The sequence below is a fragment of the Dendrobium catenatum genome, unplaced genomic scaffold (assembly GCF_001605985.2).
Source record: "Dendrobium catenatum unplaced genomic scaffold, ASM160598v2 fragScaff_scaffold_819, whole genome shotgun sequence".
Classification (NCBI taxonomy): domain Eukaryota; kingdom Viridiplantae; phylum Streptophyta; class Magnoliopsida; order Asparagales; family Orchidaceae; genus Dendrobium; species Dendrobium catenatum.
In genome coordinates, this window is record NW_021319281.1 from 65,072 (window position 1) to 81,888 (window position 16,817).

A 16,817-nucleotide genomic window follows, 5' to 3' on the forward strand; every position below is an offset into this window, starting at 1 on the left:
GAATCTTTCAGTATGTTTTGTAAAAATTTTAAAGCTGTGTTTTAAAAAGAAATAAAAAAGTCTTTCCAAATGAAGTCTAAGTCTTCATTTGAGACGATTTTCTTACTATTTTTTAAACTAATTTTTTAGTACAAAAATTTTAACTTTTATATGAGAAAGCTCCTTTAAGAAGTAGTAAGAAATCCGTCCTAGGCTTCATTTGAGACAACTTATGACTACTACTTTTTTACTATTTTAAAGATTTTTTTTATTAAAAGATTATTTTTAAAAGCCCCAAGAAAACTGTTCCAAAGGAAACACTAGTCACCACTTGTCAATAATATATATATATATCTCTTTTATTAAAAAAATTTAGAGAATTTTTTTATATATATTTTTTGTTCTTAATTTTTTTCTTAATAGAAAGAGGGGACATCCCCTTATATTATACAAGAGAAATTATTATTATAATTTTGTTGAAGGAAACAATTGATAATTTTTTCCCTTTCACATAATAAAATCTTGTACAATATATTGAGTTTGAATTTTGGAAGCATTGATTATTGTTTTCTGATAAAAATAACATTAAATACTATTAATAGAGTAGAGTTTAACTTGAAGATCGAAGATCATTAGTAAATTGAATAGATTTTTGGCTTGAAACGCTCTAAACTAGTCAAGCCATTTTTTTTATTTTTATTTTTCTAAACTAGTCAAGCCATGAGCTAAACTTTTGGTCCTAGATAGGATCAAATGTATATAAAAGTATTTGTCCCAAACGAAAGGCTAAATCCCAAATTTGAATAGCATGAAAAAACGATATATTTAAATTTAAAATGTATGCGCAGTCGGGATGCTGTAAGCCGCCTACATCGTGCACATATGTGGCGGGGATGGCAACGGCTGATCAGGAGGAGGACTGCTATCAATGGAGCAACGAGGCTGACGTTCTCTGCTACAACTGCGAATCTTGTAAAGCCGGTGTTTTGGAGCAGGTGAGAAGTGACTGGCACAAGCTCTCCGTCCTCAACGTCGTCGCCCTCATCTTCCTCATCGCAATCTACGCTCTTGGCTGCTGCGCCTTCCGCAACGCCCGCCGTGCTCTTTCCGATTATGCTTATGGAGATAATCGCATATCCAAGATCGGCCCTCGTTGGGATTACTACTGGTATGTCAATTTAAATGGTTAAGAGTTTTTTTTACCCCTCTTTTTTCTTTTGGCTTTTCATCGAACACCTTGGCTGCAGTTTCGAATTGCTTTGTTTTGGTTGTGATATTGATGCAGGGGACGTTGGTGGAGGGAAAGATGGGATCAGCTTTGGTGAGATGTCGTGTTACAGATGAGTTGATTTTAGATGTATAAATTGATAAGAATAGAGAGTATTTTATTTGAAGGTTTTGTAAATTACCAACTTGAATTTTTAAAGTTCTGCTACTATAACCAGCTATGGGGTCTGCTTTGTTGTTTATTCAGGTTTTGTCTGAGATCATTTTCTCACTGTTTTCTAGATACAAAAAATTTTTAGTTAAATTTTTTTTTAATTTTTTAATAAAAAGGTTGCTTTAAAAAAACGAATAATTTTGTTCTAAAAAATGCTTTATGAAATATTAAGAAAGCCGCCCCCAAACTAATCCTTAGTTAAATATTTTCTTGGCAAACATTGAAGCAATTCCTGCGCACTTGATACCAGAAGTTGGTGAAAACAAGGCTAGGGAAGTAGTAATTCTTCAGTTATATAATCAGAAATAAGGACATCAAAACAAAATAAAAGGAGTAGTTGCTCCTCACTCGAAGCTTCAATATAATAGAATTATACTTTAAACAGCTAGCCAACCAAACTCCCGTAGAACCATGTAATCATAACATTTCCTCCAACAAATTCATCTCCTCCATTGCCCTTCCGCACCTCCCTTTGCTACCTGCCTGCAACATCATGAATTCATGATTCAAAACTATGGCTATTATTTTTGTCCATTTATGTCCTCATAATGTGAATCCTCTTATCCATAAAATGAGGTCGTAAGTGCCCATGCAACTAATAATCTGTACAGAGAACATTAATGGTTTCCCTATAAGTGATCTTTCTTTCCTAGTATATGATGGAGACTTTGTCAAGGATGCTAAAAAAGTGTGAATGCTGCTAACTGTTGCAGAAATACTACGATAATCGGTCAAGAACTGAAGAACACAAGTGCAGGAGATTTGCTTTTGCTCTTGTCTACAATTTCCGTTTCTCTTTCTACTGAGGAAAAGGGAGACTCTACCTATGGTTTGGTTCGGTGTCTTGAGGATAATAATCAAAAGGGTCATTTTATATAGGATTCCCATAATCCCCTAACATGATATCTGCTCAATAATTCAATTTTAATGCAAGTAATTTAGGGCTTAGATTATACTCACACACATATGATCAATAGAAATTCTATGTTGCTTAATATAGAAAATATAATTTTCTAACAAATGAAAACATGATTTCAGTTTAGGAAATCGAATTTCCTAACACGCTTTGCATGCATGATTAGGGTAGAATTAGTTCACCTTTTTGTAGAGGGCATGGTTTCTGTGAAGATGAACGTGTAAGAATCTGTCTGACAGCTGAAATATATTGAAATTGTCCAAAACAAACTCTTTCTCACAAGAATCTCTCTCATACTCTCTCAAAAACGACAACTTAGAGTTTTGGCCAAAATGGAATTTTAGTAATTTTTGATATTTTTATAAATTGGAGAAACTTGATCAACCTCACACTCATGACCCTCTGTCATGATTGAAATCATTTATATCACATATAATTAGCTAAATAAGCCAGCAGGTCCTCAAATCCTACAACAAGCACGGTAAAGATGCAACATGCATGTCTAATATGTTCAATACCAGTAACTGTCATATGATCATGAATTAGTGCAGAGATGGTAAAACTCATTTACAGAAGCAGTTGAGTCGATAAACAGTAAAGTAATATGGTATGAGACCAATAAGACAATATAGATGAAAACCAGTAAACTAGTATATGTTTCAAAACTATAAAGCATTCGTCATATCAATACTATCAATTAGTGATAATTAGTAAAAAAATCATATAGATTAATAAAATCAAAGCATTGATAAAGACTATCATAAATCATATTAATGCAGTAAACCTGGAGCAATGATATCAATGCAGTAAATTGGGAACAATAATATCAATGTAGTAAACTAACAGCAGTAATCAGATCCTATATCAATATTCATTGTAGTATCATAATCACATGCTCAGTATGTTACATAATAAGTTAATCAATAAACAATACATTGAATAAATAATAGTAGCAACAATACTAATAATACACCAGTTGTAGCATCAATATCAGTATAAGTAACACTATCGATGTAGTATAGTAAATAGGTAAATGATATCATTAGTAATAGTACTGGCATTTGTATCAATGATAGTAAAATAGTGGTAGGAGCAATAAAATAATACATTAATACTAAATCCGTAAAGTAACAGTAAATACGTATAATAATATGAACAATGTATCAATAACATGCTTTTTAGTATCCACATTAAAGAAGTAAAAAGTTTTGGTTATCATAGTATTTTTCAGTATCTATAATTCGTAGTTAGTAACCATTGGCTAAGTAAATAAAGTCGTCACTCTTTTTCCCATCAGAACAATAATAACTCATTATAACTCCCAATTGTTGTATCAACAAAGGATAACATCCAATCATAGTATTTAAAGGAAAATCTGTCGGCCCACTATCCTGTACAGGTTAATCAATCTCGAACAAATGGATCAACTAGTTTTTACTTATTTTTCACACATCAACATCACATTTTTTATAGTAATAATGATCAGATATTACTCAACCATATGTCTATATTCATTCAAAATATTTATTTTATCAGTATGCTTAAATAAAAAAATACTTACTTATATTCAAAGAAAATCATACAAAATTTAATAACTTCTATTTTACTCGATGAAATTAAAAATGTTACTATCAAAATCTCCAAAATAGCCATTACGATATCATATAAAAAGTTACACAATAGAAGTTTAATAAATTCAGATAAAATACAATAAAACTAGTTCTAAGAAGAATCAAATGATTGAAATCAAAATCTTTAAAAGCAGAAATAGAAATAGATGCACCTTCCACAATTTAAGCAATTTCCACAAAAACGATGAAGCAATCCAACGACCAAAATCAAATTTTCTCTCTTTTTTTTTATCTCTCTTCTTTCCGTCCCTTTCTCCTATTCTTTCTTCAGCAAGGCATGACACTAAAATTCAAAATTTTTATTTCCAAAAAAATCATTTCAAAAATTCAAGTTTTGACAATCTACCTACCTTAAAAAAGTATCATCCCAAGCATTTCCCTTAATGATCTAGGCACAAAACTAATAAAAAAAAATTATATGATCAAAACTCAAATCGAATCGAAAATCAAATCATGATTTAAAACTTATTGAACTCAATTAATTATTATCACACACTCATACATTTCATTCAACCATATATCATTCACTTATGAAATTAATTTATGATGTATAATAATGCATTTTAATCTATTCAATCTACGTAGCTTAAAATCAATTTTTCATAGCTCTGATAAAAATTCAATCAATTCTACCAATAATTGCTCTGATATGAATTTTGTGACGCCCTAGAATTTAATTTGGAAGAATTTTTTAATTTATCTTTTATTAGATAACAATCAGAGCTATATAATTTCAGTTATTAATAATAAAATTTAATATCAACATAAACAAATTTTATTGACCATATATCTATATGTATCTCTATTTATTTCTTCAAAATCATATATAATATTCATGAATCATACAAATATAATTTCTCATTTTAGTCCCAAGTATAAAAGAATGATTATAAACATAAATAAATGACTAATGGTCAACCTATCTTAATTTTCATAAATATAAATTTTTTGATATTTTCTTAATTAATTTATAATTTCATAGCATAAAAATAAGGTTAACCTTACACCCTCTAAACTTTTATAGTGTAACTTTATGTATAATATATATGCGACTTTTCTGAATAATTAAGTATTTTTGTAGAAGATTTTTATGAGATAATTGGAAAAATAAATTATTTTTATAAAAATAAAAAAAATAATTTAAATCCCAAAAAAATATGTTATAACATTAAAGTTTAACACTATAGTATATGACTATATGTAAAAGCTACATAACTAAAAAATTAACTAGTCATGATTGTATAAAAAATAAAATAGCAAAATATCTATGACCTCAGATCCAATCTTGAACTACTAGTCCATAATCTCCTTCACCTTTCTCAGATACTGAAAACTAGAAGTAAAATTACAGTGAGCTATAACAGCTCAGCAAGTCACATAAACTAATATAAAATTTTAAATATTTTTTTATCAAATATTTTATTGAATATTTAAAAGTAATTAAATGTAGTTTAAATAAATCATTAAATTGAGAATCACTAAATTTGAAAATATAATAAATGTATAACAATTATTCTCAGATTTAAATAACAGTACAGAATAAATAAAAAAAATTAAAATTTATATCACAGAGCAGTTCTTATCACATGTCCTAGACCCAAACAGAATCTCAAAGGATTCTTGCCCGTTATGACTCCCTTTTTATTTGTTTATATAGCACTAGAGCATATCACATATTTCTGTCTCAGATAGAATCTCAAAGGATTCTAGCCCTTTATAGCTCACAGCAATTCTCTGACACTGCATAATCTAAAAGGATTTTTACCCTTCTCGTTCATAACATATATAATTTAATTACATATGCACATCTATCATCATATTATAATAATTAAAAAGTAATTGAGCATGTATTAAAACTTCACAGTATTGTACAATAGTAAATAACAGAATATCCAACTAAGCAAAAATGTACATTTTTAGAAAATTATCAAATTAATAGAGATTGTGTAAAATGATGTTTTAAGACTCTTATTATACCACACCACTATTTTTGAACATTCATATAAATTTTTATTCAATAAAACCCCCACAAATTTCAAAACCCCCGATGTAAAATTTCAAGAAAATATTCAAAATGTGCATAATCATAATCTCTATAATATACAAAAAGTTAAGCGATGAAAATTTTACCTATGCAAAGTTATCCACATTTTTTGCTAACATATACAAAATTTTAATCAAAATATTCACTAAATCTTGCCCATTTTTGAAAATCGAGATGAGCATAATGCTCCTTACCTCAAGATGAACAAATTCCCAATTGGGCCGATGGACAAAAATGGCATGAAGTCGCCTACAATCGGGTTTCCTTTTTCTCTCTCTTCTCTTTTTCTCTAATCTCATAAGTTTTCTCTATGTTTTGTAAAAAACGAAATAATGTAAAGAAATGGCTAATAAAGCCATAATGGATATTGATACATTCTTTTATTATTATTATTATTATTTAATATATAATAATATTATTGATACATCATGCAAAAAATTATCTTGATCGGACACGAATCTCGAGGCAAAAGGCTAGTTGGAAACTTCAAAATTTAATTTCGGGAGTATCCGAACTCTGATTTCAACGAGCTTACAGTCAATCTGAGCGTCTCGGAAATACAAACCCAACGACACCAAGATCGACCCAATCCGAGCCCAAATGAGTCCGAATCAAGGGTTCAAAGCACTGTTGGAAGGTTCAAACCACAATTTGTGTTACCAAACGGTCTTCGATTTTGACGAGCTTATACTCGAATCGAACGGCTCAACGAGACTAATCCAACGAGCCCAAGATCGATAAATTTTGACATCATTAAAAACTCCAAATGGCCAACGAACTGTGCACGATCGAAGGGCTCACTATCGACCATCCATTCGAGCCACTGCTTATTCGCCCTTGATCTCACACCTATTTACGGACCATGCCACTCCAGAAAATCTATAAATATAGTACGAGGGTAGAATATGCTCACGATAGAATTTGGATCTTTATATGATATCCTGATAGTGCAAGAGTTTCTCAATGTGTTCCATAAGTAGTTGGTTAATTGGCCTCCAAATAGGAAGATTGAGTTCAACATTGATATATTTTTTTGATACTACTCCAATATCTAAGGATCCATATAAAATGGCACCTAAGGAACTTCAAGCATTAGTTGATTGAGATTTTTCCATTCTAGTATGTTTCTATGGGTAGAATATGCTCTGTTTTTTAAGATGAAGAATGGTAATATAAGCATGTGTATTGAATACAAGGAACTAAACAAGTTAACAATCAAGAATAAGTTTCATCTTCCAAGAAATAATGATCTATTTAATTAATTTGTGCAAGCTTATGTATTTTTTAAGAATGACCTTTGATTTAGGAATTGTCAGGTGATGGTTAGAGAAGAAAATGTGGTGAAGATTGCATTTAATACCTAGTATGGATATTATGAGTTCTTAGATATACCTTTTAGGGTGACTAATTCACCTGTTATCTTTATGAATATGATGAATAAGATATTCAAGGAATATTTGAATCTATTTGTGATTATGTTCATAGATGATATTTTAATTTATTCAGCTTCTAAAGAGGATTATGCATCTCAGGATTATTTTGGAGATGATGAGACAACATCAATTATATGCAAAATAATCCAAGTGTGAATTGTGGCTGAAGAGTGTATCCTTTCTGGGGCTTGTGGTTAACAGTACAAGGGTCTCTATAGATTACCAAAGATTCAGGTTGTTGTTAATTAGTCGAGGCCTTGAGGTACATAATTTCATAGGCATGGCCAATTTTATGGGAAGTTTATTAAATTATTTTTTTAGATTTCAACACCTTTGACATTGTTGACTCGAAAGTCAGTGGTTTTCATCTAGACACTTGATTGTGAGGTGAGTTTTCAGTAGTTGAACGATTGCTTGATATATGAACTAGGTTTAAATATTCCATCGGGTGTAAAAGGATTTCGGGTATTCAGTGATGCATTACAAAAGGGATTTCAATGTGTTTTGATGCAACACAAAAATATTATAACATATGCTTCTAGGAAATTGAAGCCACATGAGAAAAGTTATATGACATGTGATTTATTGCTTATTATTCTTATATTTACTCTAATGATCCAGCTGTATTATTTGTATGGAGTAAGATGTTATATTTTTACTGATCACCAGAGTCTAAAGTACATACTTATTTATAATGATCTGAATCTATAGCAAAGGATATGTTTTGATCTAATTAAGAATTTTGATATAACTATTTAATATCACCTAAGGCAAATATAATGGCAAATTCTTTTAGTAGGAAGCTTTATGGAGTGTTGAGCTTTATACTTCTAAAGATCTTATGATTTAGGATATGAATAAGTTAGTTAGAAGTTATTGCTCTTATTGATCAAGATTCTGGTATCTAGGTCAAGATGATTATCCATATGTCTCTCCAAAAAAGAATTCAGGAAGCCCAAAAATTAGATATAGATCATATGAAGCTAATGTATCAACTAAGGTATGGTAAGAAACCCGAACTATAATTATCTTATTCTAGCATTATTTTCTGTAAGAACATATTGTGAATTCTTAGTTCTGGAGGTCTTAAACAAGATTCTACAAAAAGCATTCTATTTAAATTATAATATTCATTCAGTGAAAATCAAGATATATAGTAATAAGAAAAGTATGTTCTTGTGTCCTTCGGCTAAAGAGAGATAAAGGAAATTTGGTTGCCAAGTATGAATTCTATCAATTAGTGTGAAAGTTCAGCATCAGCAATAAAAAAGTCTTTCGCAATCGTTACTTATTCCAGAGTGAAACTAGAAATAAGTGACAATATATTTTGGTATGACATTCCCTAAATCAGACTAATATATGATGTTATCTAGCTAGGTTATAGTACATTTGATGAAGTATTTGTTGAGTCTAGTAATTAGGTTGTTAAGCCTAAGTTAATGTCCCAAAGGCTACCAAGAGGGGAGGTGAATTGGTAGTTTAAAAAATTTTAGCCCTCTTTTAAAATTTTGTTGAACCGAAATAAAAATTATTTCTTTAAACTATATAAGTTGTAAAAAATGTAATGCATTCAAATAGCAACTATCTTAACAGTATTCATACTTTATTTCGATCTAATGGGCTAATTCAACAAATAGATTGGCACAAGTGTGTTTGTGAGAGATTATCTGACTACATAGAATACTAAAGGTGATAATTTCTTATAGAGATTGTGGATCTTCCTCCAAGTTATGGAGAGGCTTTTAACAATGTCTAGGCACTAAACTACACTTTAATAAGCTTTTTAATCGTCAAACACATGGATAATCTGAGAGGACTGCTCAAGTATTATAAGATATTATGAGTTTATATGCTATAGATTTTGATGAAAGTTGGGAGGATCACATTTCTTTGAAAGAATTTGCCTAAAATAATAGTTATCAGTCGAGCATAGGTTTGGCTCCTCACGAAGCTCTGTATAACAAGAAGTGTATAAACCTATGCTTCTGAGTAGAGGTGGGGAAGACACTGTAGGAAAATGACACTTTCAATATATTTTCTAACAAAAATAAACTAATTTATAACAAAAATGGATATTTCTTACTGATTTCCTATGTAAAATATTCTTAGGTAAATCGCGTGTAGGAACATTTATTCCGTCAATTTTTTTTTAGATTTTCGATGAATAATGTCAAAAAAAAAAAAAATAACGCCAAAAGTGATTAAATCATTGCCAAACATTTTTGGCAAAATTTCTAGCCCCAAATTCCCATTTATCTTGGTCGATTGTGCCTTATCCAAAACCTCTCCTCTATTATACATATAATACCTCTTCTCTCAAACATTCACTTGATAGAACTGCACCCTAATAAGCGAGGTGTTTTGTTAGAACCAGCATGCGAGAAGATGCCTAACAACAAGGAGAAGAATTTAATATATATGCACGTGAACTCTTGGGTACCCTTATCTTACCTCTTAAATCGTTAGAATTTTTATGTGAGCCTAAAAATTTTATTTATTTTGATTAGAAAAAGTTTTGAAGTGTACCCGCATGAGACTGAATATTTCCAGGCTAAAACAAAACTAACAAGCAAGAAAAAAACTAAAAAAATAGGCAAATTTTTATTACATAAATAATCTAATAAATCAATCAATAAATAATTAAATAAATTTAATGTCAATGTGGCATTTCCATTTAATTATAACATAGGGTTTGCATAAATTAAAAGTGGTTGAGTACCACTAATAACAACCCATATTCTAATCCTAGAAATGACTTAAGTGACTTTGAGAATGGAATGTTCTTTATGTCTTCACTTCTTCATCCTTCTAAGAGCTCCTTGAATTCCTCGGGTTTAGGTCTTCATATGGAAAGAACTCCTCCCTAAAGGGGTGTTTCTTTCCTCTTTGGATTCAAATATCCTAACTTGAATCTCCAAATGAAAGGGAACTCTCCCATAAAGGATGTTCCATCCTCTTTAGATTCCAAGTTAGATATATAACATCCCACCTCAAAACTCAACTTTCACAACTCAATTACACTGAATTACATTACATAAAAATATAAAAAGACTTTAAGCAACATGCATGGTTATCTTATGCAGGCATAATTTAATTACATCCCAAGCAGTTATGTATATTTTTGCCAAAAATAAAATCATTGCCACATTTGGCTATGCTCTTTTAATTTTAACGAGGGCTTAGCATTTTAGCATGTGCAAAAAATATGTTAATTTAAATTTAAATTTTGGCCCCCTTAATTTTAGCTCTGTATGAGTATGACCATCTATAGAAAACTCTATGAGTATCCAGATCATTCCTAACATAGGGATAATCTAACATCTATCGCATCAATTTATAGATTACATAAAATTAATATATAAATAAACAATCACCTCAATAAATTATACAACCAGCATATAGTGAAAATCACAAAAAACTCGGCACACAAGTAGCAAAAAAGTAAGCACCAGCCTAGTAGAAAACTATAATTGGTTGTCCTAGCAAACCATCTAGAGTGTGTGTAGAAAGTTGTGTGACTTGGATGTGTTCTATGCTAGGTAATTTGCTAAAGCTCTCTAGTGTTTTGATTTATTGAATGACAACATAAATTTTGATTTAAGTTTAAGTACTAATATTTTGATGTTGATTTTAAAGTGTATTTTAAATGTTGAATGATTACTATATTTATTTACACAAATACATTGAAATTTATTCACCTTCCTTGGGGCTATGTTAATAGCATCGTAGGCCCGAGTTACCTAGTAGTAATTAATATTATTAATTAATTTAATTGATTGAAATTAAGGGGTTAATAATTTTTTTTAATTAATTGACGGGTTACTAATTTGATTGATTAAGTTAATTAATATTTTCTATCAATAGATTTGTGGCATTGCCTTAGTGGGCTCGAGGATAATACCTCCCTAGGACACGTAGCCCCGTAGCTTAAGGTACTCCATCGTAGAAACCTAATTGATGTAGTTGAAATAAAATTTTAATTTTATGAAGTAATTAATAGTTAATTAAGTTTAAAATTTTATACTCAATTGAAACTATTCATGACGTTGTCATAATGGGCTCAAGAATAAAACCTCCTTAGGATACTTAGTTCGTAGCTAAAGGCAGTCCATCCTAAAAAACTTCATCTTTAGAGTACTTTTTTGTATTAAGGGGTTTGTTGATTAATTTTATTAATCAAATTAATGTTTTCTAGAGTTTTAATTAATTATTGAATTTTTATAATTTGTATAAATTATTTAATACATTAAATTAAGTGGTCAAAATTTAACTTTTAATATTAGAGTGGATTTTGGAATTTTTGTATTTTTTCTAAATACTACACCCTAAGGTGAGTAATTAGACACTAAGTTTAGTGTAATTAAAATTTTCTATATTAAGTTATACATTTTTAAAATTTTGACCTATTTTTAAACTACAATTGACCAAAATGTTGACTTTTTATCTTTGACTTATTTTTTGTGGTTTGATATTTTTTTAAATACTATATCCTAACTAGAGTCTAATGCTTTTGAGTTTGCTCAATTTAAAATTTTTTGAATTAATTATGAATTTTTAAAGTTTGAGTAATTAATTGAATTTTTAAATTGCTTAATTATAAAGGTTTTAATGGTATTGCTCCAAAATGATTCCAAACTTCTTGAAATCACTTCCAAATGTCCAGAGTGACCCATGGGAGTGTTCTCAAGTGTTTGAGAATTATTTAAAATTTCTAAAAAGTTTTAGGAAATTAAATTAGTTAAATAATGATTTTCATTTAAAATTAAGTTAAGATCAAATTAAGGGACCAGTCAAGAGGATTTTAATTTTTTTAAGTTAATGATTGAATTTTAGAGCGTTTGATGCTTTATTTACAATTTTTGGATCAAATTTAAATTAATGGTGAATTAATCAAATATCTTGGTCAATTTTTAGGGGGCAATTTGGGTTGCCTAAATCGTGGACCAAATGAATTCCAATTTTAGTGAAAGTTGGGCCGTGAGTTCACCTGATCTCAAGGCCCAAGCCGTTTAAGTTTAGGCCCATCGTGGACCTTCTAAGGTGATTAAAAAAACCACCCAATGTAATCACAAGGTTACCTTCAAGGGTTTAATCTAAGCTACTTAAATCAAGAAGAGGAATACAATCAAGGAATATATACTCCTTAGTCTAAGAAAAAATAGCACACAATTAATCACGCCCTAATTCTCAATGGAAAGGTAAGTAGGCTAAGTTGAATTTAGGGGTGTCAATATTTGACAAGACCCAAATCTAACCCCAAAATTTTGGGTTAGGGTTGACCCATTTATAAAATTGGGACAGGTTCGGGTTGTCCCAGAAATCCAAAACCAACTCAAATTAACTTGGGAATATTGCTTTATCATAGGCATCCTCCTAGTCTATTGTGATTACGATCCTACTCGACTTGTTCTAAGTGAGGTCTAGTGCGCGGGAAAGGAAGATGAATGGTATCGGGTCACCTTCTATCGATGAGGTGGTGGCTTTCTAGTCAAAATTGGAGCCCTTTTTCTTGAGTTTGACAAGGATGCTAGTGGTTTCCAACTACTTTGTCTCATATGTGGCAAATGGGGGCTCTAAGGCTTTGGGTTTCTTGGTAGGGGAAGAAAGTTTTTGGGATTGGGATGATAAAGCTTGACGATTCTTCTTGGTTGCGGTAGCACAAGAGGTGCATATGAGTACATCAGTGATCGTTCAGCCGGACACCATTGCATAACTCTACCAACTGAGTGACTCTTGTCCAAGTGATGAAGCGAATACGCGTGATTTAGGAATGAGCGGGTCATGTTTGAGTTGTCTTGGACCCGAAGTGGGTCAGTTTCGGGTCCAAAAATTTGACCAATTTGCAAAAATGGGTCTAGTTCGAGTTTGATTAAAAATATCGGGTCAAACTCTGGATCAGGTTGAACCCGACCCAAAACCTACTTTTGATAGCCCTAGTTGAATTTAAGGGTCAACCAATGACCCATAAGCCCAAATTAGCCCAAATGTTCCCTTAATAATATCAATCATAAGGGATAAATTTCGGACATGCCCAAAATTTCTGGCCATGATTAATTGTTTTCAAGCTAAAATTACAAAAATACCCTTTTGGTTAATACTTGAATTGACTAATTTCATGAATGATCATGGCCTAAAAACATAGAGCTTCTATAATTCTCCAAATGATCATTCTAATGAGCCTAAGATCAGTCAGTTTGGTCAAGTGTGTGAGGAGAGATAGATCTTTGAAGTTCTTTGCATTTTTTAAAAATTTAAATGGGAGTTTACCTATTCAGCCACTCACTTTCCACGTGGGTGCCACCTGATTGGTTAGCCAATCATTGGCAATTGAATAGGTAACGTGGAATAAAATGGGTAATGTGGAATTAACAGTAACCGTCAAATGGTTAATCTAGCGGCTACGGTTTAAAGCGTCCCAAGATAGTGGAGAAAAACTCCACCAGATTTTATAAAGAGCATCATGACGAGGGAAGCCTTCAATTCAACGGTAGAAATATGTTGGGGTAAAAGTTTCCTTCACACTTGACCGGGCTACCTAGCTAGAGAGCTTGGGTTTAGGTTTATACCTCATAGCGATCTCCAACACGTGGTCTTTTTTATTAGGAAGCTTGAGGGGATGACCTTGAACACTTCTCCTTTGGGCTTCATGGCCAGAGGATCACTAAAGATGGGCCTTCAAGCAAAGGATGGAGGGATTTTGCCAAAGCTCGTTGAAACAAATTGATGGAAAGGGATGAAGAGTGGGGAGAAGGAGGATGCTCTGAGAGCTTTGGGGAAGATTTTTGAAATATTAGGGGAGAGTGATGTCTTATGGGTGAAGGTACCAAATTTAAACCATGGTCGCGACCTTGGACGGTTAGGATGACACTAGAGAGGATCTAGATGGCTCCAACTGGAGGGGAAAACTATGGAAGGGGGGAGATCTTAAGTTTTTTTTTTTTTTTTATTTTTTTTTTTTTTTTTTTTTTTTGAAGAATGCAATAGCAATTAAGAGAAAAGAGCTAAGTACAAGCTAAAGAAAAGGCTCACATTCCTTCCTCAATAAAGAACAAAGAGAAGGAGGAATGTTAGCAAAAGAAGAACTATCAAATAAAAGTTGTTATCTAAAGCCAAAGTAGCACACATATCGGCTACCTTATTACAATCTCTATGAATATGATGTAAAATTACCTTATTGAAATCGGCCAAGAAAAGAAAATCCTCCTCAATCCGATTGTAGCATTGCCAATTAGCCTTATTAAATAATGTTGAATGAATTTGATAACATTTAGGTTATCACCCTCAATTATTACTCATTTGGTCTTAAGCATCCATGGTTGAATGAGCCTTCTAATTGTCATCACAGCATCCAATTCAAGATGAGCTATATCCCAATGTGTTTTTCTTCCAAAGGAGATCTTAAGCTAAAAAACTTTTGAACTTGGCTCTTGTGAGGAGGGGACAACTGGAGCACCATTCCATTCGCTCCAGTTGTCGTTGGCCATAATTCAGGAAAAAATGAGGTAGAAAGATTGTTGGGGGTCTGGTGAGTTGAAATGTTAGCATAATTGGACATGAGAGGGCCCAATTTAATAAGGTAGTTCAGGTTGACCTTAGTTTGGGTGTAACCAGGGTCGAGCCATGCGCTGGCTTTGATATGGGAGGTGTGTTGAGTCAAGTGTTATCCAATGTGATAAGGAATTGAGTTTGGTTTGATCTATGGTGGGAGTTAGCTCAAGAGAAAGTGGTTTTGACCACTTTGAGCTAGCTTAGGTCTTGACCCAAGTTAACCTAAAGGCTGAGTTAACTAAGGAGAGTGCATTGGACCTAGGGCCACCCAATGCAAGTGTTGGTTTGACATGATTTGGCCTAGGATGAGTTTTGGCTCATGGAGACACTTATTTAAACATCTAGGTCAAGCCAAATTGCTAATCCAAATGGGTCCAAGGCATGGGCCTTCAAAGTGACACTCTTAGAGACCTAATGGGTCATCCTATGGGCTTAGATGGGCTTATCAATTCCTTAGTCAAAAGGTTTAATCTAGATTAAAGTGTTTGTGTATTTTGGTCAAACATAATTGACTTGGTCGACCAGGTTGACCTTGGGTTAAGGTTTGGGTCCATTGAGTTTGGACTGATTACGTGAACTCAATGTGAATGGTCTCAATTCATGGGATGTTCATTTGGCTTGAAATGGATGTTTAAATGATTAAAGGGCACTTTAAGCAACCATGATTAAATTGGTCAACCAGGTCAAACCAAAGCTTGGGTTTAAGTCCAATGCATTCCTAATGATGTTTATACTACATTAGAAGAAGTTTTAATTTTTGATATGATTAAGCCATGATGACATTTGGAGAAAATTTTAATTTTTTTCTTAAAGGACATTTTGGTCATTTGACCCATGGTCAACTTTGGGTCAAGCTGGGTTCACCAAAATATAGTTTAATATTTAACATGTCATATCAAAGGCTATGGACATGGTCAAGGGTTTTGGGAAGGGTTCCAAAGTCAATTTTCATAAGGTGGCAAGTCTAGTGGCATAAATTATAAATATTTGAAAGTTTTGTAGTCTTTAGACTTCAATTCAGTTTATGGGGTTAGAAGTGTCAGATTGGGTTCAATTTGAGAGGGTTGACTTAGGAATATGCAAAATCAATAGGCAATTAATAGATCATAAATAGGAGGTCACTTAATTGGATTTTTAAATGATTGAAAAATCACTCATAAAGGGTTTTAGGATTTGAGTACTTAACCTTGAGTTTTAGTCTGAAATTTTTGATTTGAACTGGATTAAAGATTTGATTGATTGAGTCTGAATTATCTACATCTACAGAATTGAGGTCAACATAATATAAATCATCTTTTGGTTTTACTTTTTTAGACCCCAAAGAAAAGAAGTTCCTAGATTTGATGGTTTAAATTTGTTAAGAGTACAATACCTTTAAAAAGGCTTTTATTAATTTAATATCAGCCTTCAGATCAAGGGTATCAATAGAGGATATGATTTGAGCCATTCGATCAGGGGTTTCATTTTTATTAGGGGCGGCCGATTCAAATTGGGAGTGGCGGTTCACTCATCCAAAAAAAATTAAGATGTTGACACTCCACCTTTTGCAGCCGGTCTCCAACTTCTCTCAACATCGGCTGGCTCCAACCCATGCATGTCTGACCTCAACAGCAGCCATCTTGTCTACTCACACAGACTCCGGCCACCTCTAGCCGCTGATCTTCAACTCCAAGCTCGACTCCGAACAGACCTTGCCAAGCCTTTCACAGCCTGTTTACTTTTCAATGATCATACCCTTTACATTCTGAATCCCACAAGCATCATCCTTTAGGAGACCCATAGCACAGAGAGTCATAAGCATATAAATTTTGATATCTAATTCTAA

General features: G+C 32.1%; 1 protein-coding gene across 1 annotated transcript; it reads left to right on the top strand.

Moving 5' to 3' along the window:
• Positions 1-827: 827 nt before the first annotated feature.
• Positions 828-1,358, top strand: LOC110113831 (tetraspanin-6; the record flags this gene model as incomplete). The annotated part of the gene is given in 2 exon segments (XM_020846533.2): positions 828-1,147; positions 1,265-1,358. Coding segments are annotated over 2 exon segments (360 nt in total), but the record flags the coding sequence as incomplete, so codon positions are not given.
• Between the last annotated feature and the right edge of the window lie 15,459 nt (positions 1,359-16,817).